Below are 27,942 nucleotides of genomic sequence, written 5' to 3' on the forward strand. Positions count from 1 at the left end.
GAGGGAAATCTAGGTTGTTATGGTGAGCTTACTGCTGTTCCTTTCTATGTTATTTATTTATAAATGTATATGCTGCTCTATCATAGTGGTCAACACAGCTCACAAAGATAGAAACTACGAAACAAACATCACAAGATCATCATGATGATCCTGCAACAATTTCTATTTTCAGGGTGTATTAAACCAAAACTCAGTCCTTCAGAACACACAAATTTGAGAAGGTCCTCTGAAATACAACAGCCTTGCATAGTTGCTGGGAATCTGGCCACATTTTGTACCAGTTGTAGTTTCCAAGATACCAATGGAAAGGCACTGCTGGGGTGTTTGTGTGGACAAAAAGCCACCAAGAACAGGGGTGCCAAATTAAGGGGAGGGGCAGAGGACTCCCACATTTTAAGTCATCAGGCATGGAGGACTCCAGTAAATCAAGAAAAACGGCTTCCGCTTCACTCTTCCACTGGTGGAAGAAGCAAAGCAGAGCAAGGTGTCCGTTGCTGCGAGAGCAGTTTTGCCCCTCTGTGCAGTAGCCTCCTATGCTTGGTGGATTTTTATCTGCAGGGATCCTATGACCCTTGGCAATACCTTTTTTTTGGGGGGGGTGTCTCAGAGGGCTGCTGAAGAAAGAAAAAGGTGAGGAAAAATCCAATGCAGCAAGGGCCTTCTGCTCACACATATTTTTTCCTTCTGTGTAGCATGTGCTGCTCTGTACATTTAATACACATTTACCCATCAAACATAACAGAAAATTAAAAAACTTATTCAACCTCTGCCATTCTCAAATAAGGGTGTACAGTTTACAGAACTGAGGGTGTGATCCAGCCAGTGTTCAAAGTTTTAAGTTCCTCAGATGTCAGTTTTAAGGACATGATGAACTCCTCCAATGAAACCAATGGCATTTCAAACTGCTTCAAGTGACCTATGTGTAAAATACTTATTTGTGTGGAGGCAACACACAGTATTTCCTCAGGGAATATTTTACGACCACAATTTGCTACTGTTCTGTGTATTTTCAGATGTGCTTACTTTAAAATTATGTTTTGAAACCAACTGCCTCTGCAGACCAAAATACTCTTACAACAGTACACTCTTATTATTAATAATATGCTCTTGAATAATAAGGTTTTCAGGTGTCAAGAAAAGAGACAGAATGCACCAGTACACTGAAATATCTTCAGAACAGAAGGGGACCAATATCAATGCATTATTTTCCAGTCCTGCTGTAGAATACAGGAGTGGACAAACCTGTGAAGAAAGAGATGAGAGAACAGCTGTCTCCAGTTAAATACACAAAGCACAACGTAAAGCAAGAAAGGGGTTGGAAGATGAGAGAAGAGACAGAAAGAACGGCCTGTCAACTGCTCAAGGATCTTCCTTACATTTTCAGCACCTGATCATCCTCACATAATATATATGAGAATTATTGTCAGAATTTTACTACACAAAATGAAACACAAATATTACTAGGAAGGGAATATGGTTCATTTTTAATTGGGGAAAAAACACAACATATATCAAAATCTGCCTTTGCGTCTTGCTAATATTCACCTACCTTCAAGGCTGTGTTAATATTTTGCTCAGAAGCTGCTGGAAATGTACTTTGGTTGGAGACTACCTGAAAAACATGCAGAACAACTATTATTCTTATATTGAGGCCCCAGGGAAGCCAAAACCCATCTACTTCTACTACATTTATATGGTGTCAGCAATGGGTCTCTCCATACCTAGGCTCTAGGGTGGTAGCTGCAAAATGTCTGTTTGAGGCCTCAACCCCAATTAGGGTTGCCAACTCCATGTTAGGAAATTCCTGGAGATTTGGGCACGCAGCCTGGGAAGGGTGGGGTTTGGGCAGATGAGGGACCTTAGCAGGATATAATATAGGGTTGCCAGCTCTGGGTTGGCAAATACCTGGAGATTCTGGGGTTGGGGCCTGAGGAGGGCAGGGTTTGGAGAGGGGAGGGACTTCAATGCCATAGAGTCCAATTGCCAAAGTGGCCATTTTCTCCAGGTGAACTGAACTCTGTCGCCTGGAGATCAGTTGTAATAGCGGGAGATCTCCAGCCACCATGTTGAGGTTGGCAATCCTAGTATAATACCATACAGTCCCCTCTCCAAAGCAGCCATTTTCTCCAGGGGGTTGATTGCTGTATGTATTATTGTAATATTGAGAGATCTCCACCCCCACCCCCCAAGGTTGACAATCTTACCCCCAATACTATGTAAGATGGTAGGGGACAGGGTGTGTCAGCTGGTTCATGCACAGTTCTTCCTACCTCCCCTCTTGAAATCACACTGCATCCTTTTTATCCCCCTTCCCCCGGTGAACACTGAATAACTATTATATTGACAAGTTAAATTTGAGTGTGTGTGACATTATATCACTGTAGGGTTTTCAAGGCAAGAGATGTTTAGAGGTGGTTTGTAACTGCCTGCCTCCGCATGGGCTGAAAGAGTTCTGAGAGAATTGTGATAGGCCCAAGGTCACCCAGCAGGCTTCCTGTGAAGGAGCAGGGAATTGAACCCAGTTCTCTGGATTAGAATCCACCGTTTTAAACCACTATGCAACGCTGTCATTATTGATTTCATTTCTCACCTACTTTTCTTGCAGAGACTCAAGATGGATTACAATTTTTTTTTAAAAAACCATGCACTACAAACATTATAGAATAAACCAGTGTTCCCCATCCTGTTTTTTAAAAAAGCTTCTGCCTGAAATGTTGAAGAGTTACTATTAGAATTATGCACAGAAGTACTTCCACATTGCTGGCACTTACTTTTAGAACGGACTGGTGTAGCCTGTACAGTGAATTAACTACAGCAACATTTCGTCTTTGTCCTTCAGTTAATGGTCCAATCACTTGGCTGGCATCTCCTTGTGTAGAGAGCTGGAGAAAGGATATAAGGAATGCAATTTATTTTTAAGCATATTAATCCAAACACATAACATGCTGCCACTTAAAATAGAATGAAAAGCAAAATAAAATTAATTGTTATCTTAACTGCTGGCAAAACTGACTGGGAATTTTTACTACCACTTCCCCCTATGGAAAATAACATATTGCATTTTAACATTAAAACACAAAGAGTAGCCACACAGGATCAAAACAATGGTCCATCCAGCCAAGCATCCTGTTTCCAACACCACCTGGGCAGAAGCCACAGGGAAGCCCATAAAGAACCGCAGACAAAAGCTCTCACATGCTGACTGCTCCCCAGGATTTGACAACCAGAGGCATGCTGCCTTTAAACCTGGAGGTCCCATTCCACTATCACGACTGATAGTGACAGACATATCATATCCCCTTTTAAACCCACCTAAGCAAGGGGCCATCACCACATCTTGTGGCAGTGAGTTCCATAAGTCAGCTACCTGTTCCATGACATAATGCTTCCTTTTGTCTGTCTTGCCAACTATTTTCATATGGCGACCTTCTAGTTTCATTATTATGGGAAAGGGAGAAAAGTCTCTTATCTACTTTCTCTACACCATACACAATGGGGTAGACATTGATCTTGACATTCCTCAGTTGCTTTTTTTCTAAACTAAAAAACCCAAAATACCTTAGCCATGCATCACAGGGATGGTGCTCCAATCCCATGAACATTTTCATTGCCCTCTTACTGTACCGCTTCCTGCTTTTCAATACCCTTTCTGAAATATGGAGACCAGAACTGTAACTCCAAAGATGGCATCACAGGGAACTCATACAAAGGCACAAGGAATACCAGGGTTGCTACACAGAGGCAGGCAATGGCAAACCACCTCTGAACGTCTCCTACCTTTAAAACCTTATGGAGTCGCCATAAGCCATCTATTATTTGACCGAAAAAAGGTTTTATTTTCAGACCCTTTCCTTATGGAATTTGCCTTAAAAAAAACTCTGAGGGCTAATTCCTTTTTTAAACAGTGCCTAAGAACCATGCCTAATCTCTATATAAGCACCAAACTACTATTTGAATAATTAACAATAAGTGTTGGGCTCTCCAACAGACCCAAGAATCGAAGGTCATCCTGCTTTGGGCAAGGCACCCTCTCTGTGAGGCAGTGCTAGTAGAGTGACAAACAGTAGCTACCATACTGGGGGCACATGTGTGAAGCCACTCCATTCAACACTCTTATTTACACGAATACTCAATGCTGGGAGTGTCTCATGGAGCTCATCCAGTCAACTGAAAAATGTAACCCAAGAAGCAGTCTCCTCGGCCACAGACACACAATTCATAAATGTACTAAATCACTGCTTGCCTCCCAATGGCATTCACTGGCAACAATTTCAAGAACATTATTTTCATTAAACAAAAAAAAAAATCTCTGACATAAAGGCATGTTGATATATCAGTCGAACAGTTATATTATATAATATAGTGAAGAAAAGTCTCTCTCTCAATGCCTCAGAAACTATCTGGCCCCCAAAGTAGCCGGAAGAGCCTATTGATGGCAATCTGTTCCATCAAGTGAGGTTTTAAACAAAAGATTCTGACAGAAATATTCTCAGTATTTAGGAACAAAGGTATTTCACCTTCAGCAATGCTGATTCATTCAATTCTTCACACTATTCCAGAAGAAAATATTTCTTAAGGGGTATAGCACACTATGGTGTAGCTGATACTAGTACAGTAAGAAGCCTGTCAGAGATGTAAAAGAAAACCCTACTCAGTCACAAATAAGGCTCTGTATGCCTCAGTAGCATTATCCCCTCAGAAACCACTACCAAGTCCAATTTCTTTTATGCCAGTTTTTTACGCCCATCTTATTTGATTTACTAGCCATTCAATATTTTTAAATATCACAAATAATGCATCCAAATTGATAGCTGTTACTTAGGAAAGTAATTCAATATCCAGGAGTCCATTAGAAATACCTTTCACTTAATCTTTACCTATCAGTCTCCATCTCAGAGAAAGAGTTCAAGATGAATGCATGTGTAAATATAGTTACTTGGCAATAATAATTCTTTATAGAAATATTAGAAATGTAGCTATGTATGATGTTATGGTGGGAAGGGGAAAATGGTGTCTTTTCTTGTTGGGAAACTCTCTTAGATCAAAGATTCCCTGGAAAATACATTGGTCACCTGCCGTCACCACTCAGGACCTGCTGAGAACATCTGGACTGATCAGCTGAAAAGGTAGTGTTCCAGTAAAGTATTAGAGCAATGACACAGTGACAGGGTAGAAACTCTAGAAAATACTTTATAAGCAGCCTGGCACCAGGGCCCTGATATGAGAGCAGCAAACAGGGTCAAGGGTGTGCAGAGGAGGGCTACAGAGCCTGGGGGGTAACTACTGGGGCTGGCAGCAAAAACCCACAATGAGTAGGGAACCTGACTGGGGATAAAAGCCAGAGTGTCAGAGGATCCACACCATGTAATTTTAAAGGCACTCCAAATATTCTTCCTACCTACTTTTCTCCCCCCCCAACCCCCCCCCCCCAAACCTAGGGGGACGTTACTTTCTGTAGCCATCGCCACTACTGTTGATATGGGGGGAGGGAATAGGACTATTTAATTACTGTACCACACTGGCTTTTGTAGGATCCCTGCTGTTGAATAGTAGCAAGCCTAGGTAAGTCATGCAAGTCAGGTGGTATTAAGTCAACCAGTGACTGATATCAGGCCTAGGGTTGCCAACCTGAGGGTGGGATCTCCCAAAAGTACAACTGAACTCCAGACAACAGAGATCTATCCCCCTGGAGAAAATGGCTGCTCTGGAGGGTGGACTTGATGGCATTATATCCAGCTGAGGCCTCTCCCCTCCCCAAACCCTGCCTTCCTCAGACACCACCTCAAAATCTCCAGGAACTTCCCAACCAGGTGCTGCCCCCTTCCCTTGCCTTTTGGTGACCAAACCTGGAATGCTGTGGTTGCATAGGAACAGCCACTGATGGAAGCTATTGCTTAAAGCTACACATGCTCTTTTATCATGTTTGGGTTTTTTAAAAAAAAACCCATCTTTTTTTTATATATTTCACATTTTTCTGCAAACCTGGGTTGCCAAATCTGGGTTGGGAAATACTTGGAGATTTAGGGGTAGAGACTGAGGAGGGTGTGGTTTGGGAAGGGGTGGGACCTCACTGGTATATAATACCACTGAGTCCACCCTCCAAAGCAGCCATTGTCCCCAGGGGAACTGAACTCTGTTGCCTGGAAATTAGTTGTAATGCCAGGAGATGTCCTGCAGGCTGGTAACCCAAGGAGAGGCCAGTGTGTTCAGTTGTTATGTGGCAGGGTTGTGTGTACAGGGTTTCTCTCTGTGTAGCTTAGCACCTCCCTCTATAACTCAATTGTGCTGTTAGCTACTAGATCCTAGGGCTGCACCTTCTCTATCTTCTTATAAATCAGCCTTGAAGACAACAAGTGGCGGTTTTTGCTTGATCTCCCAAAGGAGGGTATTTAGGCCACTCTGCTACCACCGCCTCCTGGGATCCATGTTCCACCCATCATTTCCATTGTGTCTATGGTGTTAACAGGTTGGATAGAGCATTTGTCTTTTTCCTCTGCAGCAACATATTTATTGATTTATGTGATATATCCCCTTTACCGGGCGCAAAATTTTGAGTGAAGAAATTTATCACTGCGTTAGAGTAATGGAATACAATGGAGTCATTCTTCAAAGCCTACAGCTAAAGAATTCATGCTGCTGACAGTCTACCTGCTAAAAAGCTCTCTTCAGAGAAAATAATCAGAACAAGAACTGAAGGCAAGGGGAATGTGTGAGGTAAAAGGTTACAAAATAGATAGGACAGAGTTTGAAAGACGTGAGCCATTATCTCAAGATCCAAAAGACAGAGATCAGACTTGGGGGAAAAGCAGAAACATTTGCTACAGCAAGCAATACATAATGAAAGAGAGAGATAACCCTGAATCTTTCAGATCCTAAAAATAATTGATGTTTGCGGCATATACAATAGAATAAAAGGCCTGTTTTGTGAGCTATGAGAATTTTTAAAATCTATTTTAAAACAGGTTTTCCCATTTTTGAGGGATTGATGCAAGACTGTACCCTCTGGGGGAACAAGGGGTCTGGAAGCACGACTGCAAACCTCTCAAGGTTTACCAGGCTTCTTGTAAGGGAACCCTATTTGGGCAGAAAGGTGACATTTAAATGTTTTTAATAAATGAATATAAATAAATTCTTGCTCTTATTATCAATCCAGAATGTTGCATGCTGATCTGGAATTATTCACATTACCTGTTTGTTTCATTATACATACAGGAACTAGAGAATACAAGCAGTGACTGTTATATTTCTTGTGAAGAATAGAAAGTTTACGTAGCACTTATAAAAGTACTATTGATACAGCTCTTCTTCCAAGCAACTATTTCATATAGGTGAACATGGTAATCCAACCAACAACCTTGTATAATAGACAAGCACTACTGATCAACACTCCAGATGGCAAACTGAGTCGGAGACAATGATTTGCCTAAAACCACCCAGCAAGAAAATGGCCAAAGTGGGATTTGAACTAGAATATGAAGGGCCAGTGGGGGCCTTGTGACATTCGTCTCCAAAAATATTGAGGGGAAAATTCATCTCCTAAATCGGACAAATTGTAATTACATTCAGCTTTTCCATATCTTAGATAAGCGACTGGGGGGCCTTCTGTGTGTAACTGTATACATTCCCTCATCTAAAGATACTAACAGTGCAAACCAGATATGGATGGACCTTTCTGAAGTTCTGGAAAGGACAGAATCAATCCTCCCTAGAGCAGAAATCTTGCTTGTAGGGGACCTGAATGCTAGGATTGGTCAGGACTTTAAAAACTAGAATATCCCATTTCACATGTCTTTCACTTAAGTTCACCGGCTCAGTGCTTGTAGCAATTCAAAAAGAGCTTCATTTCATATAAGATAAACCCTGATTTTAAATAAATTTGATAAAATGTGTACAATCTGTTGCAGTGGCTTAGATATTTGAAATCCAAATTGTTTATTAATATTAATATTATTATTATCATCATAATTGTTATCATTATTATCATTTCCATTTATAGTCCACCTTTCTCACTGAGATTCAAGGTAGGTTACAAGTATGACAAAAAACTTTTCAGTCAATCAGTAAAGTGATAACAAAATATTACATCAGTCCATTGATCAGTAAGCGGATTACAAAATATGATAACATTTGAATCTAATGCCAAAGATTCCTAGTACGACAAAATTATACAGTTAGTTTGGGGTTGCAGAATTGGGGGTGGGGGACAAGGACACTGCAAGAAAACATATCTGTTTAAGGCAACAAGACATTCCATGTAGGAAAGAAAAAACTTTATCCCTAATGAAAGTCACCTCCTGAGCTGATCCATTACACCGCAGCTTCGCTCCCTCTACAAGAACGCCCATCAGAACAATTCTGCTTTGCACATTTTGTGAAACGACAGAAGTGTGGGGGCCTTCCTAACAGCCTCAGACTAATCAATTCTGGAATAACTGTCATAAGATAGCTGAGTAGAATCTAACAGTGAGTGGATCATTTTGGTATTCATTGGCCTCAAAATGGAAGATTTATATAAACTGAAATTAATGCAATTGCTGAATTGGTAACTGAGCTCTGATTAATATTACTTTGTTGCAGACGCAGCATTGCGGGCTGTTTTATGCAGGATGAGACTATGTAAAAGGGGCCTGTGTATTCTCCAGGGTTTGCTGCAGTATGTTTTGAATATGTGTTGTACTTTACATTAATTTCCAGGAACAAACTGAGCAACCCTACTGGTTTACCACTCCCCAGCTCTCCAGTGTATAAGCTCGCAGAGGCCATGACTATTGGAAACCCCTGGAATGCTGATTCTTGGGCCTTCACCACCTATGCAGAGGCAGCTTTCTCAAGTCACACTCAGGGTTTCTTCACCACTATAGCTACCTCAGGGCTGCCCCAGGTCATTTTGGGTCTGACACAGAGAAAGGGCACATGCTGGACTTAAATTTTCTCTGTGTGTCTGTATCAGATGATGGTTCAATTTGCAACAGGGTACAAGTGGCTGTGGTTCTCCATCCCATGGAGGTGTTGAACTGGTTAGGTTCATAACCCCCCAGTAGCTGACAGATCCAGCTGGTTTCCAGAACTCCCCGGGGGGTATGGAGATTTAGCCAATATTCTCAAGGGGATGTGGAAAACCAAGTTCTGCAAGGCAATCGGCAGAATTGCCTCCCAATGTCCACCTGCTGTCAGTGTTCGGAACTCAGCCCTATGGAACACACAGCCAGTGGCCTTGAAAAGGAAGGGTTAGACGTCTAGAATGACATTTTAGGATGAATTTGTCACAGCATGCTATAGAACCCACTGGAAGGCCCATGAGCTGATGGGTGAAGAAAGTTTACTGTTCCTCTGTACCTCTGCCTCAGCTGATTAGTGTCCAACAAAATTATTTAGTGTGGGCCTGTTATGACTCCAAAATTATAGTTACGGTAATTAGATTTTAACTGTGACACTTGTGTGTTTCTTTGCTCATAAAATTTCTCAGACTTTAATTTGAGGGCAAATTTAAGATGATGTCGTGAAGGCCAGAACATGCCCATCCTGGATGGTAAAGGTTAATTGCGGCAAAGTGGGGAATTCACTAGGAAAGATCATCAGTGCTCCCCTGATGAACGGAGACTTTCCTAGACTGTTAAAAGAAGCAGAGGTTCACTAATTATATTGGACAAGGGAACTTTGGCAAATTACAGGCTGGCCTTCAATTTGCCCTTTTTTAGGGAAAGCAACTGAACGTGTGCTGGCAGAGCAAGCCCAGGATTTCCTTGGTGATCCATACATCCTTGATCCTTTACAATCTCTTTCATGCCTGGCTATGGAAAAAGATGGCTTTAGTTGCTCTGGTGGCCACCATCAAGCCAATAAAGCAGTGGTGGCTTCAAATAACTTTTACTTTTTAAAAAAATGGCCATAAAGCAAGTTGTTCCTGCTTCTCTGTGCTATCAATCATTTCAAGGATCCTTTAATTCACTTTGATCCTATTGTGGTTACAAATGAAAGCGTCCATATCTTATGATTTATTAAATCATAACAACTTGTCTTCTTGTGACATTTAAATCGGCATTAAGGAATCTTTTTAGAATGCAAATAAGGAATTCATACTCCTGTTGCTTACCATTTAAAAGTGGCATTATTTTGCTCTTGTCAGGTCTTCAAATTAAATACTACATACTGTTTGGGCATTTATCCCACAGACAAAATGAAAAGGAAAAAGATGTGATTGACTTGTGGGTCTGTGGCAGCCTTGCTGTTTATTAAACCTTATCTGTAAAAATCATTTTTAGGATTATTTTTGACTCTTGGCAAGCTCATTAAATTTTATTCTTTCTAGCAGTTCACAATTGGACATTTAAGCAAGAGGACCAGATACATTTTTCTTAGAACTGTCAGACAAAACTCACCACTAGGATACAACTCAAATAACACTTTATCTTTGAACTTAGTATAATGCAATACACAGCATTAATGTTGATTTTAAAAATATAATGCCAAATAAACAAAGGCAACAATCAATAATTTATATAATGCTGTGCAGGAATGTCTCTATACTTCCACTAAAAATTGAGTCTTTAATTTACTTACAAAAGAAGAAGCTGAAATATAACAGATCAAACGAGTTCTTTGATTGTTATTTCCTGCACTATAAAAATCAAATTCCCTAACTAGTGTGGGGGAAACCAATGCAGGATAGAGGTTTGCAAGCATACACGAACGAGCCATGACATGTGGGGCAAATACTTGTGAAATCAAGCAGAGATGGGACTAAGTGACAATCTAAATATGTAAAAATCCTCTGTAATAAATGTTATACTCTGAGCTTTGGAAGGACGGAATAGAAATCTAATGAATGAATGAACATCAGCTATTATTCAATAACAAAAATTGAAAAATGCCTTTCATACAGTTGAACAGCATTTGTATTGCACAGAGGACAGCTCCACACATGATTTCCATTGGAAATACACAAACATCCAAAATGCAGCTGTTGCACACAACATGCACATGCATCTTGTAACACCAGTGTACTTGACTGGGCCAGGTTTCCCAGGTATGCATATACTGGTGATTAATAATGTCCTTGTGTGGTTCTGTCTGGGAATGGCAAGCACTGGATGGCCTTGGGTGTGAGATGTATGTAGAGACTGTGTGTAGTATCAGCTCATTAGATATTTAGTAAGGAAAACACTAGTTTAGCACTAGTGTTTCATGCAGAGATGGTAACATACGGCACTGCCCCTGACTTCAACATAGGGAGTGGAATTCCATCCTTCAGACTGCTGACCAGTATTGCTATTGTAGAATGATGTTCCTTTTTTTCTGTCCTCAAACTGCCCCACTACCTAACAGCCTGAGGAATGAAGTACAAACAGTGAGAAAAGCAGGTAATTGTCAGCTCTTGGCCCATCGAACCAGAAACCACAACAGAGACAGTCAGGTCCAAAGAAGATGGCTTTACTGGTCAAATAGGTATTACAGAGCATGAAGGGAAAGGTGACAGCAATGAGCCCGCTGTCTAACACTCAGCGAGTATAAAGGCAAGGATATTTGCAAGTGATTACAGAACACAAACATAGCTGCCGTTCCCAGGACTGTTCCCAGAGCTTCAAACAGACTTTGGTATGCAGGGTTGTCCTTGAGCTTAGTCAGCGATAGAAACGAAAGCAAAACAAAGTAACTGAGATACAGGCCTGACATCCTGCCCCCCTTAAGGCCCCCTCCCTCCTTGCAAGGGGGATGGTTTGTCCGGGTAGGTGGTGTGGAAGGCGTTTACTAAGCGGGGGGCGGAGACATCTTGTGCACGCACCCATTCGTCATAGGCAGGGGGGAAATGTTTCCAGCGAATTAGGTATTGCAGAGATCCATGGTGTATATGTGAATCCAGGATCTTGGACACCTCGAAATGTTCCTCCCCTCCCACCATCACTGGTTGTTCGGGAGGCGGATCCGGATGCAAGTCCGAGGAGGCGACATGGGGTTTCAGGAGACTGACATGGAAGACGGGGTGGATACGCCTCAAGGTTTTGGGGAGAGTCAATTCCACGGCGACAGGGTTAATGATCCGGGCAATAGGAAATGGGCCAATGTACTTGGCACTGAGTTTGTGACAAGGACGAGTGGAGCGCAGATTTCTGGTGGAAAGATATACTAAGTCCCCAACTTGAAAGTCCTTACTGGGGGAGCGATGCTTATCAGCTTGCGCTTTATACTTGCGTTTGGCTCGGTCCAGGTTGCTAATCAGCCAGGGCCAAGTAGTACGGAGGGCATGCGCCCATGAGGCGACATCAGGATCCCCCTCCCCCTCAGACCCTTCCACAGGGGCAATAGACCGAAGTCCTGACCATACACAGCATAGAAAAGGCTGAATCCAGTAGATTGATGTACAGCATTATTGTAAGCATATTCTGCAAAAGGTAACAGTTCTACCCAGTCATCTTGGTGATAATTGACATAACAACGTAAATAGCATTCCAGTACAGCATTGACACGTTCAGTTTGCCCATCCATTTGAGGATGGTAAGCACTAGACAACCCTTGCTCCACCCCCACTAACTTGAGAAAAACTTTCCAAAATTTAGCAATAAAACTACTCCCGCGGTCGCAGATTATCTTGCGCGGAAACGAATGTAGCCGGAAGACATGTGACAGGAAGAGGCGGGCCAACTTGGGGGCGGAGGGAATACCCGCTAAGGGAACCATGTACCTGTTTGGAAAATAAGTCAGTAACAACCCATAGTACAGTTTTACCCCCACTAAGGGGGAGATCCGTCATGAAATCCATGGCAATCACTTCCCAGGGTTTACTGGGGATTTCCAGCGGCTGCAGTAGTCCTGGGGGTTTGCCTTGAGAACGTTTGATTGTGGCACAGATAGGGCAGCTGCGAATGAAGGAGTCCACATCAGAACGCATTCCCCCCCACCAAAACTGTCTGCGTAACAGATGAAGAGTTTTTAGGAACCCAAAGTGTCCCGCTATTTTAGCTCCATGGGCTAACTGTAGAACTTCTCTTCGAAGTATTTTAGGCACATATAGTTTTGAGTCTTTGTACCAACAACCACCTTGCTCGAGTACACCTTGGGGCAAGGTTTGGGCAGTGCGTTCGGCTAGGCACTGAGCCCGAAGGGAGTCCAGAAAGGTATTGGAGATGATCACTCCCTCTCCGTTTGTGGGAGAGGGTGAAGCAGGAGCTGGTGGTGGTGGAGGGGGAGGAGAGGCTGGTTGCTGTGGAGCGCTGGATACAGGTGGCGCAAGGGGGACAGGCGAGGAAGCCTGCTGGTCTGGGCTGGATACCTTGTCGACTACGGCATGGTTTTCCTGCCGGTGCCGGGTTTGGGCTTGGGTTTGCACGGCTAGCAGGGGTAGGGCTTCCCTTTGCGCCGGGGTAAATAAAGAGTCTGTCGGTCGATCACGTTTTATTGGATATTGAGGCAACCGGGATAGGGCGTCTGCAAGCACATTCTGTTTCCCGGGCACATGTTTGAGAACAAAACGGAATTGAGCAAAGAAGTCCGCCCAACGCTGTTGTTTTGCGGACAATTTATGGGTCCCCGTGAGGGCAGCTAGATTTTTGTGATCGGTCCAAACTTCAAAGGGGATCCCGGACCCCTCCAGAAATTGCCTCCACAGCGTAAGGGCATGGTGGACGGCTGATGCTTCCTTTCCCCAAATGGGCCAGTTTAGTTGGGAATGTGCAAACTTCTTCGAGAAGTAGGCACAGGGGTGCAGGAGACAGTCTGGTCCTCTCTGGAGTAGCCCCCCCCCCCATGGCTACGTCAGATGCATCGACCTGCACAATAAACATTTGGTTTGGATCTGGGTGCTGCAGGACCGGTTCAGAAGTGAAAAGCCGTTTGAGGGCTACAAAGGCAGATTGGCATTGATCAGTCCACAGTATTTTGGCCGAGGGCAACGTTGCAGAAACCCCTTTACCCTTCGTTTTCAGGTCAGTGATTGGGAGCGCCACTTGAGCAAAATTGGGAATGAAACCGCGGTAGAAGTTAGCAAAGCCCAGAAATTGCTGTACTTGTTTGCGGGTAGAGGGCGGAGTCCAGTCAAGTACCGATTGGACTTTAGCGGGGTCCATGCTAAGGCCACGATGAGAGATTATGTACCCCAAAAAAGTTATCTGCTTTCGGTGAAATTCGCATTTAGACAGTTTCGCATAGAGCTGGTGGTTACGCAGTCGTTGTAAAACTTCTCTGACCAGAGCAATATGTTCCTCCATGGTTTTCGAATAAATAAGAATATCATCCAAATAAACTACCACGCCGCGGTACAGCAAATCATGGAGGATTTCGTTAATGAGTTGCATGAAGACCCCCGAGGCCCCTTTCAATCCGAAAGGCATCACAAGAAATTCATACATTCCAAAACAGCTAGAGAAGGCGGTGAGGGGTTCGTCTCCCTCGCGGATACGGACGCGATAATAAGCTTCCACTAAGTCCAACTTGGAGAAAACGCGACCCTCCTGTAATTGTCCCATAATATCTGAAATCAACGGTATGGGGTAGGCATTGGCTTGGGTAACTGCATTAAGTTTTCGGAAGTCAATGAATAAACGCAGGTCACCCTCCTTTTTCCGGACAAAGAACGCTGGGGCTGAGTTGGGAGCGTTCGATGGCCGAATGAACCCTCGAGCAAGATTTTTATCCAAAAAGTCACGTAACACAGCGCGTTCGGAAACGCTCATGGGGTAAATCTTGCTCTTAGTCAGTGTGCAATCTTTTACTACCTCAATTGCACAGTCAGTGGCACGGTGGGGGGGCAAGGCGTCACATTCTTTAACATCAAAGACGTCTGCAAAGTCTCTGTATGCTTCGGGCAAAGACGGTGGCGATATGGCATCGGAGGTTAAAGCCGGAGCGGGTGGAGACGTTACTGCGACTTCTTGTCGGTGCTGTTCGCACATAGGATTGGTAAAGGAAATAGTATCCGTTTCCCAGTTTATATAAGGACTATGGCCTTTAAGCCAATTAATCCCTAGGACAACTTCAAACCGAATGGGGGCTATGGTAAAGTCTATTTGTTCCCAATGGGAACCTATGCCCATCGCTACTCCCCGTGTGCGATGATCGACTGGTCCCCCCTTAAAAGGGCTTCCATCCATCTGGGCGAATTGGACAGGAGCTGGTAAAGCCTCGGACTTGACTTTGAGGGCTGCAAATGTGGCTTCACTGATTAAAGTGCGGCCGCAGCCAGAGTCAATAAGTGCCTTGACAGGCAGTTGGGGACCCCCTTTATAGTGTTGCAACACTGCGTCCACATACACCGTATTTTCTACCTCTCTCACCTTCGCCGGTTTCTTGGGGTTTGCAGGAGAAACTGTGGGGGTCTGCGGGGACACTCCATTCACCGCAGACTGTGACCGGTTATTTGACAGGTCAAGAGGCGAGTCCAGGTTTAGCGCTGGGGTAACCTGGAGATGATCCCCGTCCGAATATGGAGAATTGTCCCCCACTGGGGCACTTGTAATCCGAGACCCGGAGGGGTCTGTGGAAGTAGGAAGATCGGAAGAGTCTCTGAACTGAAGTGCAGAGAGTGTGAGCCGTCTCGGCGTTGTACTGCGGGCGGCCGCGGTGCCTCCGCGCTGAGGTCGTCCCGGGTTTCTTGACAGGTCAGGAGGAGAGACCTGGTTGAACGCTGGGGTATCCCAGGGAAGATCCCTGTCCGAAGATGGAGAATTGTCCCCCACTGGGGCACTTGTCACAATGTCAGCTCTTGGCCCATCGAACCAGAAACCACAACAGAGACAGTCAGGTCCAAAGAAGATGGCTTTACTGGTCAAATAGGTATTACAGAGCATGAAGGGAAAGGTGACAGCAATGAGCCCGCTGTCTAACACTCAGCGAGTATAAAGGCAAGGATATTTGCAAATGATTACAGAACACAAACATAGCTGCCATTCCCAGGACTGTTCCCAGAGCTTCAAACAGACTTTGGTATGCAGGGTTGTCCTTGAGCTTAGTCAGCGATAGAAACGAAAGCAAAACAAAGTAACTGAGATACAGGCCTGACAGTAATTAACTCAAGTGGAATATGAATCAGAAACCAAGGGTGCAACCACTGTATAAAACATCCTACTCTGGAAAAGCCTCATATGCATTCTGATCCTATAAATTCTGCACCACCATCCCTCTTAAAATAATTAGCTGCCCCTGTACTGGTAAATCAAATGAGGTGGATGCTTCTCTGAACAAATGGGGAGTCTAGAAATGAAATTTAGGCAAGGTCCTTTCATCCATACAGAGACCAGGATTTAAACTGCTCAGTGTTGTATATGAAGATTCTACACAAACTGAGTTGGTGTCAAACCTTCTCCCTTGCGTGGGTGAGACTGAGGCAGAGGGGAGAGAGATAAACCTCATCTATTCACTACAAAACATGGAATTAATCTTTGGCAGAAAATCATGCTGATTAGGAATATAATTTGGAAGTGTGAAAAGAATCGTCATCAACTGGTTTGAAAGGAAACGTGTCAGTTACCTGTTCTCTTATAGGCCAAAAGGAAAATGTGACCAGAAACACAGAAATATAAAGAAAAGGCATTAAAATGAACAGGCTATGTAATTCTCTTGCCCAGGCCAGCACTTGGAACAGGGAGTGACCACACATTTGGCTAGCTATGCCAGATCATCAAGTCTAAAGCCAGCTAGTATTCTTTTGGTAGTAATGTTCTATCATGTAGAAAAATGATAGGACAACATCATCTCCTCCCAACCTACTCCCAGGCAAAATTAAAGCCCTCCTTGGTAAAGCAAACAGGAGAGGAGGGTGGATGAACAGACTAGTGGAAGCAGCTGGATGGGACAGAACTGCTATGCCTGCTTCAGGAAAAAAGTCTAATAACTATCACAAATGAACACCAGACAGAGTCAATCTTAAAGACAACTTCCTAATGGAGGCACAATAAAAAAGGGCTTGAGAGAAAAAGAAATAACTGAACTGTCAGAGGAAGATCCCAGATTCTACAGAAGCAGACACTCTCTAGATTCCTAGAAACCATTTGCATATACTGATAGTAAATGAAAGCGGATATTTCTTCAAATTGTTCATTTTAATAAATTCATTTCTCAATTAAGGCAGATCTTTATCAGAGAGATGAGAAGGGGAGGAAAGCAATGAGAGCTGTTTAAAAAGTAATATGACAAGATAACTGATTTTTAAAAGGAGAATATTAGCTCAGATTTCTTAGACTAAAAGGAACATATTCCTCATTTCTAGACAACTGCATTTTCCAGTTCACAGTACAACACATTTTATCTATGTGCAGCAGGTGGGCCTGTTAGTGTATTTCTATCCACCCACATGGGAAGCTTAACAGAAATAGCATCAAAGTAAAAGAACATACAGTACTTTATATTACCACTCACACAGTGTGAGCCAACTGCAGACATTGCTCAAAATGAGGGAAGAATTTTAAAAATTACAAGCATTTGGGGAACAATACTTCACTGACAAAGAGAAAGGGATTATTTATTTGGTCCATTCTGACTACCTTCCAAGAAACCATTTAAACTTGATTGCAATATTTTATTCTTGCAATATTATATAACATGCTTCTGATTAATGCAAATGAAGGTTTTCTGAACACTGCACCATGTGATTTGCACTTCAGTTCTAAAACTATATTTCCATTGTGACATTCCTTAACATAACCAGAGTCGCCTCATTAATGAAAGGGATATGTTCTTATAGTGCCGTTATTTATCTGAATATTTATACCCCACTTTTCTCCCCAATATGACCCAAAGTGGTTTAATATCATCTGCCTCCATTATATCCTTACGATCACCACCATGTGCATGCAACTGGGCCAAGGTCACCCAATGAACTTGCATGGCTGAGTGGGGATTTGAACCTGGGTCTCCCAGATCTTAGATCGACATTCTAACCACTGCACCAGCTGGCTCTTAACCATATGACCCTCCACCCAGTTGGAGGATGGGGTTCATGGGGAATGTCTACACTAGGAGGAGACAGCAGTCACAATCCATTCTAATATTTTGTTTGATGGTGCAGCAAGTTACATGAGGCATTAATAAACATGGGCTAGGGACAAGTTCCCCCTAGAACTAAAAAAACAAAAACAATTTAACAATAAAATGTTATCCTTCAAATAGTGATTTATGTAGTTTATGGAACCAACCTCAAAGAAAGAAGCCGTTGCATATAAGTAACCTTAAACAAACAAACAAATAAATAAAGCAGGTTCAGAAAAAATGAAGTTTAATTACCAAGGAGGTGACATTTAAAATATGCTTAATAATAACTGACCTAGATTACATGTACAACCAGACTCATTCTTCCCAACCAAAGGTTCATCAACATAACCTGAAACTGGTGATAGAACACCTTTAGGAGGACTATTGCCAAGATCACAAGAGATGAATGACACACTGTTTCCCAAGTTGCCTCCTGATCTACTGTAGATAGAAAAGAGTAAAAAAACACAACACTATAGCTTTGCAAAAATAATTCAAATTGTCACTCCAAAACACCTGCACCAATAGGTATCCTACCCAAGATTAATGACTAAAGGCACAAATAAGAGAGGATGATTCATCCTTTCAAGAAAACCTGCACTTCTGTCAATCCATAAAATCAGCTTTTTTTTCCTCCTGAGAACAACTTCTCTTCATTCAAAGAATGGTAAGGTTGGCACGTCCAAGCACGAAGCAATAGAAGTAATACCTCCTTTCCCAAGTGTGCCCTATCTATGAATGCCAATAATGTTCAATATTGAAGCACTGGGGGGGGGGGTGTCCCTTTCTTGCTTACAGACAGCCGGCTAACCTAAAACAACTTCTCACCCATGATGATAAACTACTTAACAAGAACATGGACTCTGGCACCAAGGCCTGCAACAAACCAAGGTGCCAACTTTGCCCTCATATAGATTCTAGGAACACCATCTCTGGACCCACCAATGTCAGCCATACTATCTCAGGTTCATATTCCTGCTCATCTTCTAATGTGATTTATGCCATCACATGCCAGCAATGCCCTTCCACAATCTACATTGGACAAACCTCTTAGACAAAGATTAAATGGACATAAGTCTGACATCAGAAACCACAATATTAAAAAACCAGTGGGTGAACATTTCAACCTTCCAGGACAATCTGTTGCAGATTTAAGAGTAGCAGTTCTCTTACAAAGGAATTTTAAAGGGAGATTGGAAAGAGAAACTGCTGAATTACAGTTGATATTCAAACTAAAGTCAATGCATTTACCTGGGGTGAATAAAGACCTTGCATTCATGGCCCATTACCAATGCTGATTTCTCCACACCCATCTCTCCCCTGGACATCACAGACTCTTCTGCATATCACACCTAATCCCATCAAGCCTGCTATTCACATTTACATACTGTTCCTCTACTTAAAGACCGATGGATTCACATTCTAGCTGTATCTGAAGAAGTGAGCTGTGGCTCACGAAAGCTCATACCCTACCAGAAAATATTTTTGTTAGTCTTTAAGGTGCTACTGGACTCTTGCCCTTTTTGACTACTGAAGAATGTTCAAGTTATCTACTTGGAGCCCCACAAAGGGGTCAAAGAGAAGGTGAGGCTATTATTGCAAAGACTACAGAACTCTTTCCTCCAAAGAGCTAACAAAGCCCAAATCTACCCATGGATCTTCCTCAAACAGGCTAAGAATATCATAAGAACCCCTGCTGGATCAGACCAGTGGTCCATCTAGTCCAGCATCCTGTCTCACACTGTGGCCAGCCAGTTACGCAGGAGGGCCAACAACAGGGCACTGGGCTTCACCTGGAGAAAGTAGTGGTACCTTTAAAAGCTCCACCTGCACCAAGAGAATATGCAAGTGCTCTTCTTCCAACCCACTCCCAGGCAAAATTTAAGTCCTCCTTGGTAAAGCAAACAGGAGAGGAGGGCGGATGAACAGACTAATGGAAGCAGCTGGATGGGAGATCATGCAAGTGGTTCAATACGCTCTTAGGGCTGCAGAGTTTTTAGAAGAGTAAGCTCCATTTCACAGTAAATACCTGGCTACTCTATCCACAAGCAATCCAATACCGCTTCTTTACTGCTGATGAGCAGGGGACAGCATAATTTCATATTTCGTTTAATTTCCAACTGTTTAAAAATACAATTACCTGCTCCAAGCATTTTCAGGTGTTGATGGGTTTTTCATTCTTTTGATAGTACCAAAAACCAATTAGCACATGATAACGAGAGGAATCAAATCTGCAGAGCTCAGAAAAGGGCATAACAAACCACACTGCTATTGGCAATCACTCCCAACCAAACTAACTGGAAACAACCAATCTAAAGAAGAAGAAGAGTTGGTTTTTATATGCCGACTTTCTCTACCACTTAAGGGAGACTCAAACCGGCTTACAATCACCTTCCCCTCCCCACAACAGACACCCTGTAAGGTAGCTGAGGCTGAGAGAGCTAAGAGGCATGCAGTATCTCTTGGGTGGCAACACTTGGCATCCTCTCACTTTTGTCATGGCAACCACAGTCAACTTTGGACACACAATTGACTCACGGACTCTCACAAGAGGCATCTGAAGCTCATAAACCATAGAGGAAGAAGTTAAGGACTGTGGTCTGGAACCAACAGCAAGTTCTGCTCAAGGTGTGTAACTTTCTCACCTTCCCCATCCTGCTACTGCCCCAAACGTCCCTCAGAGGGAGGGGGGCATTTTGGCTGAAGTGGAAGTGGGGACATGGGGAAATTGTACTCCATGGATGGAAATGCTTTGTGGGATCCAAGCCACTCTTTTTTCAAGGAGGACGTCCTCTGAGTTACATCTTAAGAACAGACATATTGAAGATGATGTGGCTTCCTTTTCAAGGAGCGGGTTGACACAGTGAGCAGAAATCAGCACTACTTAACTGAGGAAGGTCTGCAGCAATATTGAGGAACACCAGGGAGTCATTCCAAAGGCAGCACGGAGTCGATGGGATTAATTTCTGACAAACACAGAAGGAGAAAAAGCAGCCACAAAGAAAGCTGAGTTCTTAATTAAGTGAGCACCTTCAGAATGTTAGCGACAGGCTTAATATAAACCAGATCAATGAGGAACTGTGCTCAAAGAAAATAATATATTAAGATGCACAAAGACCAAGGAGAGCAAGCATTAATATTTCAGTCGGAAGATTTATATGCTAGTTGCTATGTCACAGACACACACACTGAACACACTCAAATAACAAGTAGCTGAGACAAAATAAAGCTGGGGATTCTGTTTGCAAGATACAAAAGGGACACTGAATGAAACTAAACACAACTCATTTCACAATGGCAGAAGCACTTCTTTCTGCTCAGTGAGGAAACCCACAACACCTATTGCCAACCAAGTCATGCTGCCCAGAAGCTTGCTAAGTGTTTAAAACCAAATTTATTTAGATTTATGTGCAGTCCCTTCAGAGATGTATTTGAGGTGGCTTACAAGTCATAAAAACAAGCACCATAAAAACAAGACTTTACATGCATGCAACCCTCAAATTGGGATGATAGCTACTAAGTTTAGAGAATTTTTAAAAGAATTAGAGAGATGCTTGGGAAGGTAGGCTGATCAACATCTATGAGCCATGACAGTTTAACAGAACCTCCATGTACACAGGCAGTATACCTCTGAGAGAGCTAAGAGGCATGCAGTATCTCTTGGGTGGCAACACTTGGCATCCTCTCACTTTTGTCATGGCAACCACAGTCAACTTTGGACACACAATTGACTCTGAGCATCAGATCAAACAGAGAAAGGTTATCACCATGATTCCCTACCTATGAGCACCCTAAAGGCTGCTGCTGAAACAATAATGGACTTGGCCTGATCCAGCCAATGAATTCTTATAAGAGCAGGGGCTCAGTGGGAGAACATCTGCTTTGCACGCAGAAGGTTGCAGATTCTATCCCTGACATGTCCAGGTAAAAACCTTGGAGAGCTGCTGCCAGCCAGAGTAGACAGTACTGACCTTGGCACACCAATAGTCTGATTGCCTATGGTAGCTCCATATATGTTCAACATGATAAAAAGAAGGAAACTGTAAAAATTTATTTGCTAATGATAGCAATAAACAAGCAATACATTTATGTCATGTTAATGTTAATATCTGCAAACAATGCTAGTTGACCAGGAGACATTTAGAAAGATGCTGGCAAAGAACCCATATTGAACCCAGACTTAGAAGAGTGTAACTCTGCTCAGGAGGGCACTGCTGGTTTCGGTTTCATTTGTTTGTTTGTTTTTAGGATATATAAACTTTTATTTATAAACATTTATTTATAAACCTATCAGGCTAGCCTGACTGTAGTCCAACAGAAAAAAAGGTATTCGTATTTCCATCTTGCAGAAAAGATATTTCCTATATGAATCCAGTGTTCTGTGTCCTGAAAAAGTGTTTCTGTTGAGTACTTTAAAGATTTTGTTAATACAAAGCAAAAAAAAAAGGACAAAAACACTGGTTTCCAATTGGTGGCTATTTTGGCCCTCCCAATTCCAGCCAGAAATAATTTCATAGAGAATAATTTTTCCCCCAGTGGTAATGCATACTACTCTATGGATTTGTAGGGCCACTGGATAATATGGTTTACATGCCTAGTGCCAGGCTGAGTAAGAGCAGTACAATTTCTACCCTCAAGTCTTCAGCCTAACCCCTCCAGACAAATTCCTAAGGCTCACAATGGATGTTTGGCAGCAAAGAGTCACAACAACTTTGAAGGCTTTACAGTCACCCAAATTACTTTCGCTTTAGACACACTAGCTAGCCTTTCAAACACACTGAGTCTCTGAATCCACTGATGTAAAGCCCCTCCCTCAAATCCACATTTCTGTCACTATATTTCTGCACACAGTATCTGACGAAAGGAGCTTTGACTCTCCAAAGTTTATACCCCCAAAAGCTTGTTAGTCTCTAAGATGCTACTGGCATCAAAACTAGCTGTTCTTATGTAGACCAACATGGCTACCCTTCTGAAATTATATTTTTACATTTCATCTTTATGCTGAAACCACTTGCCACTTCAAAATCCCCCTTTCTTCTGCTCTGAAGACTGGATAGGACACACGTTATGAAACTCTAACAGAGCCATCCTAATCACAGTTAGTATCTTTCAAAGTCTATTGAAATCAGTGTGCTCAGAAGTGTATAACTCAGCTTACAACTACACAGCCAGACTCTACAGGCCTTGACAATTATAGCTGCCAGTCTTGGTTTTGCACTTCTTTAGGCGTATTTTGTGTAAGCAAACCAAAGGACTACTTTATTTAACTTAAAATCCTGTTACGTTTTAGGTGTTTTTTTTTTAATCTGTAAAAGGATATAAAGGTATTGCAAATGTGTTATGTACTCTGGGTTACAACCTCCATTAGCTATACATTGATAAGACTAAGGAGCAGCACTGCTGATTTTCTTTATGTTGTTTCATATTTCTGTATTGAAGGCCTACTTGGTGTAGCCACGCTTTCTTCCTGGACTGCTGCACTAGTCCCACACCTTAAGAAGTGGGTTAGAAGAGAATAGCTGGTGTGGGATCTCCAAAACTTCAGTAGGAATGGAAAAAAGAGAAGGATCAGCCCCATGTTCCCCCAAAGTCCCCAAAGAAGTCAAATCACAGTCCCACCACCATCAAGAGAGAAACTCTCTTCATACTAACATTCACTAATTTTATATAATTAACAAGAGGGAAGTGGCAGTGGTTGCCTTTTTCCTTTTACCTATAGCCAGCAAGAGTTCTGAGAAAGAACTGGAAAGTGATCACAGCAACGACAAGGACTGGTAGCTTCTATGTGAACTGGCCCAGTGATTGATTTAGCCATCTAAATCGTTACAGTAATACATTTCAGGTTTCTTTCTTATTTGTCTTTTGTTTTGGGGGCACTTAGCGCTCACTACAGTTCATTTTTGCAGGCTTTTCCTGTCAAATCTTGAGATTAAAATGCAGAACTTGGCATTCCAAGACGTCTCACGAAATAGCACAGAACAACCAGTTTCAAGTGCAGTCAACCTTGAGTATTTCACCACTAGCAAAACACTTGAGACATCTGCACAATACAAATACTTCTAGCTATGCACCTTTAGTTTTAGAGTTCAAAAGGAAACAATTTAGCCATGGAAAGTTACTTACAAGCTGCTCAGACTTCACACCATACAGTTGTATAGTCTTTGCCACATTTTTAGATACTGCCAGGCTGAGGTCTGGATCCACAGCAGCCACATTTAGCTCACTAGAAAACAAACAGAAAAATAATATATATTGAAATAGCATTTAGTTGAATTTTTTTTATTACTTCACCTGTTATTACTGATATTTTAGTTCATGGACTATATGTTGTAGCAGTCCACCTTTTTCAATAAAAAATCAAGGTGGATCACAATTAAAATACTCTCACTGAAACTCACTGACTAAATAAACAGTAACAGATATTACACCATCTACCTTTACAACTTATTTTCAGATTTACAATTACATGCCAAAAAACACATACGGAATTTGGGGTTTTAGCACATTAGAAATATGGAGCAACGTTGAACAAATCCTGGGTTTGCACTCCAGTTTCCCTATGCAGTCACAGACAATGGCAAGGGCAGTTGTCTGAGTGACAGAGAAATCTGTGAATTTGCCCTGAGACTGATTTCACAGAGCACTCCTGACTAACCAAAATGCAGTGCAGGTATTCCACCTATCCTGCTGTTCTACAGGTTCCAGGACGAGAAGCTAAAGTGGCTAATCGTTCTGTTTCTAGCCAGAAACTAGTCTATGAAAGTAGACATATCAGTCCATGGCTTTTAAAAAGATCAGCATCAAGGTATCCCAGACCCCCAAAAGCTTAGTCTGATCAGCACTTTTTGTGTGGGGAGCACGCTAGTCAAAGGGGGCTTTTGCACCACAGTGATACTGGGACCAAGCAACTCCCATACCAACATCATGGTTCATCCATCCAAAAGCTGGTTGTGCACAGCTTTCCCCCACAGTAGTAGCTCTTTCATTCTTTATTTTACAATCATAGACCATCAAATAAAACAGAATTACAGAAGTGCTTGATGTATAATAACATAGACAAAGTGTGGCTAAAATTACAATACTTAAAATAAAAAAGCATTACAAAAATAACCCAGTCATATATATTCATAAGATTAATATAAAACCAGTTTAAAAGGTTCCAGACAATAAAAAATCCCATGCTTCCTTAGCTATTGCATAGATTTAATCCAGCTCTGCCTTATTTTAATTGCTAGCCAAGCAAATCTGCCAACTCTATTAGTTAAATTATTTATTGGATCGGATAATAAAAGCTTAAGATGTTGTTTCCTCACAACTCTAGGACAATCTACAAGTAATGGAATCAGTGATCTAGTGCGTATATGATCGTACAGTTTGCATTCAAATAACACAAGTTCAGAGGTTTCAAGTGCATCTTGTCCACAGTAGTAGTTCATTGTCAACCCAAGTTCACACAGGGGAACTCCAGTAACAGTTCTGTGGCAGCCCACAGGTGCTTGATTGGAACCCAACACCTAGCAAACAGTGGTCTTCAGTATCTCTCTTCTTTCTGTGTTTCTATTGCCTTTTAATCCATGGAAAGGAAATGTCCTTAAGCACAATTGTGTAACAGCTTCAGGAAATCAAATGTATTATGTGCAGGCCCAACAAAAATATTCAGCCCCCACCCCACCCCCTGCACTTTGCACAATAAAATGCAGAAGATACGCTCAGATTTAATTTCACTGATAATAGCCTGTATAATTAATGAGGAATCAAACATTTAACAGTAATGAATGTTCATTTCTAAAATTATAATTTAAGGGGGGGAACATGGCAACACATTATATATGGAAATTTATTTCACGTACACACCTTGCAATGGTTTTGGTGATGCTGTCAAGCTCATCAGTCGAAGGAGGATTGCGACCCCCAGGGGGAAAGACAAGGTTGATGGGGTCAAAGAGTCGAGATAACGACTTCGACAAGTAGGCGGCTTCGTAAGGTTGCAGGGAGTCTTTCAAGGCCGTTTCTGGACTAGGTAATAGAGGAATTGGGTTTAAAAAGCATGTTTCCTTTTTTCAAACAAAAAATACCGCACTACATCTGGAGCAGGAATAACTTTAGTGTTTATAAACTTTGAGGTGGCATTGCTCTTGTAGAACTCATAAGATCAACCATCACCATGTTCTTCAATCCTACAATTCTCAAGGTATTGATGTGATTCTTTTTCTAGTGATACAGGGCAGAAATGTCCAACAACCTCAAATCCCATAAACAGCAGGAAGACTCATACAGGCCCCAGATCAGCAGTATCTAGGAATTCATTCTTCTTTCTAAATAAATATACTGCTGAATTAGTCACCCAGAATAATTCAGCGCACTTCCATCAATCACCTTCAGTCACAAGCATGTCATATTTGAATTCTTCAGTTCCTTCTGATGGTGAGAAAACGCAAAGGGCTATCCCACAGATGAGAGTTCAAAGATGCCTTTGACATTATTTTGCATTAGTTAAAACTAATAGATACTCTACTGTGCACACTAGTGGGAGCACAGTCAATGTGCTCAACAGGAGGACCAATATAAAAGTTGCAATGTCTTTATGCTGCAGAAAATGCTCTTTTCTGTAGAGTCCTACACAGTAAATTCTCCTGTAAAACTTCAAAAGAAAGACACTGCTGGACAGTGGGAAATACTACAGCCTAGGATTTCTTATACAATAATTATACACAGAATGCACATACTCATAATCTTGTTTCTTTTGCATGAATAGGTCATGTGCATCATCTTCCAACTGCTGAAGTTCAACAAAGTTTTCTGTAGTTCCATTTGTATTAAAATGTCTTTGAATGTTTTCACTGTATTGTTGAAGGCGCTTCCACAAATCATTATAGAGCCTCAGTAATTTAGGATATTCACCTTCAAAAGCTTGTTTCAGAAACATGGAAGCTGTAAGACAAAAACCATGAATTCTTGTGCTGCACTGTATTAGATCCTGTGATTCTTAAGAACATAAGAAAAGCCATGCTGGATCAGACCAAGGTCCATCAAGTCCAGCAGTCTGTTCACACAGTGGCTAATCAGGTGCCTCTAGGAAGCCCACAAACAAGATGACAGCAGCAGAATCCTGCCTGTGTTTCACAGCACCTAATATAATGGGTATGCTCCTCTGATACTGTAAAGAATAGGCATGCATCCTGATTAGTATTCGTTTTGTCTAGTAGCCATGGATAGCCCTAACCTCCATGAACATGTCAACTCCCCTCTTAAAGCCTTCCAATTTGGCAGCCATCACCACATCCTGGGACAGGGAGTTCCAGAATTTAACTATGCGTTGTATGAAGAAATACTTCCTTTTATCTGTTTTGAACCTTTCACCCTCCAGCTTTAGCAGATGACCCCACGTCCTGGTATTATGAGAGGGTGAAAAGCTTCTCCCTGTCCACTCTCTCCATACCATGCATAATTTGATAGACCTCTATCATATCTCTCCTTAACCGCCTTCTTTCTAAGCTAAACAGCCCTAAGCCTTTCAACCGCTCCTCATTCTTACCATTTTAAGAGCTAGATTCGACTCCAGTGGCAACTTAGAGACCAACAAGATTTTCAGGTCAAATGCTTTCAAGAGTAAAAGCCCCCTTCATTAGATATCATTTTAAGAACATGACGGTCTGATAAGATAGCTTTTAAATAAACGCAGTTTTTTTAAAATAAAAGCAGTTTTTTAAAAATAAAAGCAGGTTTTTTTTAAATAAATGCAGTTTTTTTAATCAGGGGCTGTCTGGACCTCCCTTCTTTTCAACATCGAACCTCAGAGAAGATCACGTCTCTTGCCTGCACCCCTTATTACTACAGAGCGAAGTGCATAAATTACTGAGAAAGTCCCTGGTGCATCTAGCAGAAAGACTATTTTCATACGTTCTGTTCTAATAAAATACTGTTCACAGTTTGTACAGTCCTCTCTCCTAACTCCTGTAATTTTAGTGCTAAAATTATTACTTT

The 27,942-nt window shown here is 42.1% G+C and overlaps 1 protein-coding gene across 1 annotated transcript in view; it reads right to left on the bottom strand.

Annotated features, from left to right (window-relative positions):
* COG5 (component of oligomeric golgi complex 5) overlaps window positions 1–27,942 on the bottom strand; it is a 194,855-nt gene that overhangs the window by 23,421 nt on the left and 143,492 nt on the right. The window contains exons 12-16 of the mRNA XM_056846477.1: window positions 26,685–26,889; window positions 25,813–25,974; window positions 24,082–24,181; window positions 2,772–2,882; window positions 1,550–1,612 (exon numbers count right to left, since the gene is read on the bottom strand). Coding sequence (XP_056702455.1) covers window positions 1,550–1,612; window positions 2,772–2,882; window positions 24,082–24,181; window positions 25,813–25,974; window positions 26,685–26,889 — 641 coding nt within the window. The remainder of the gene's footprint in view (window positions 1–1,549; window positions 1,613–2,771; window positions 2,883–24,081; window positions 24,182–25,812; window positions 25,975–26,684; window positions 26,890–27,942) is intronic.

The sequence above is a fragment of the Euleptes europaea genome, chromosome 3, assembly GCF_029931775.1.
Source record: "Euleptes europaea isolate rEulEur1 chromosome 3, rEulEur1.hap1, whole genome shotgun sequence".
In the NCBI taxonomy this organism is placed as follows: domain Eukaryota; kingdom Metazoa; phylum Chordata; class Lepidosauria; order Squamata; family Sphaerodactylidae; genus Euleptes; species Euleptes europaea.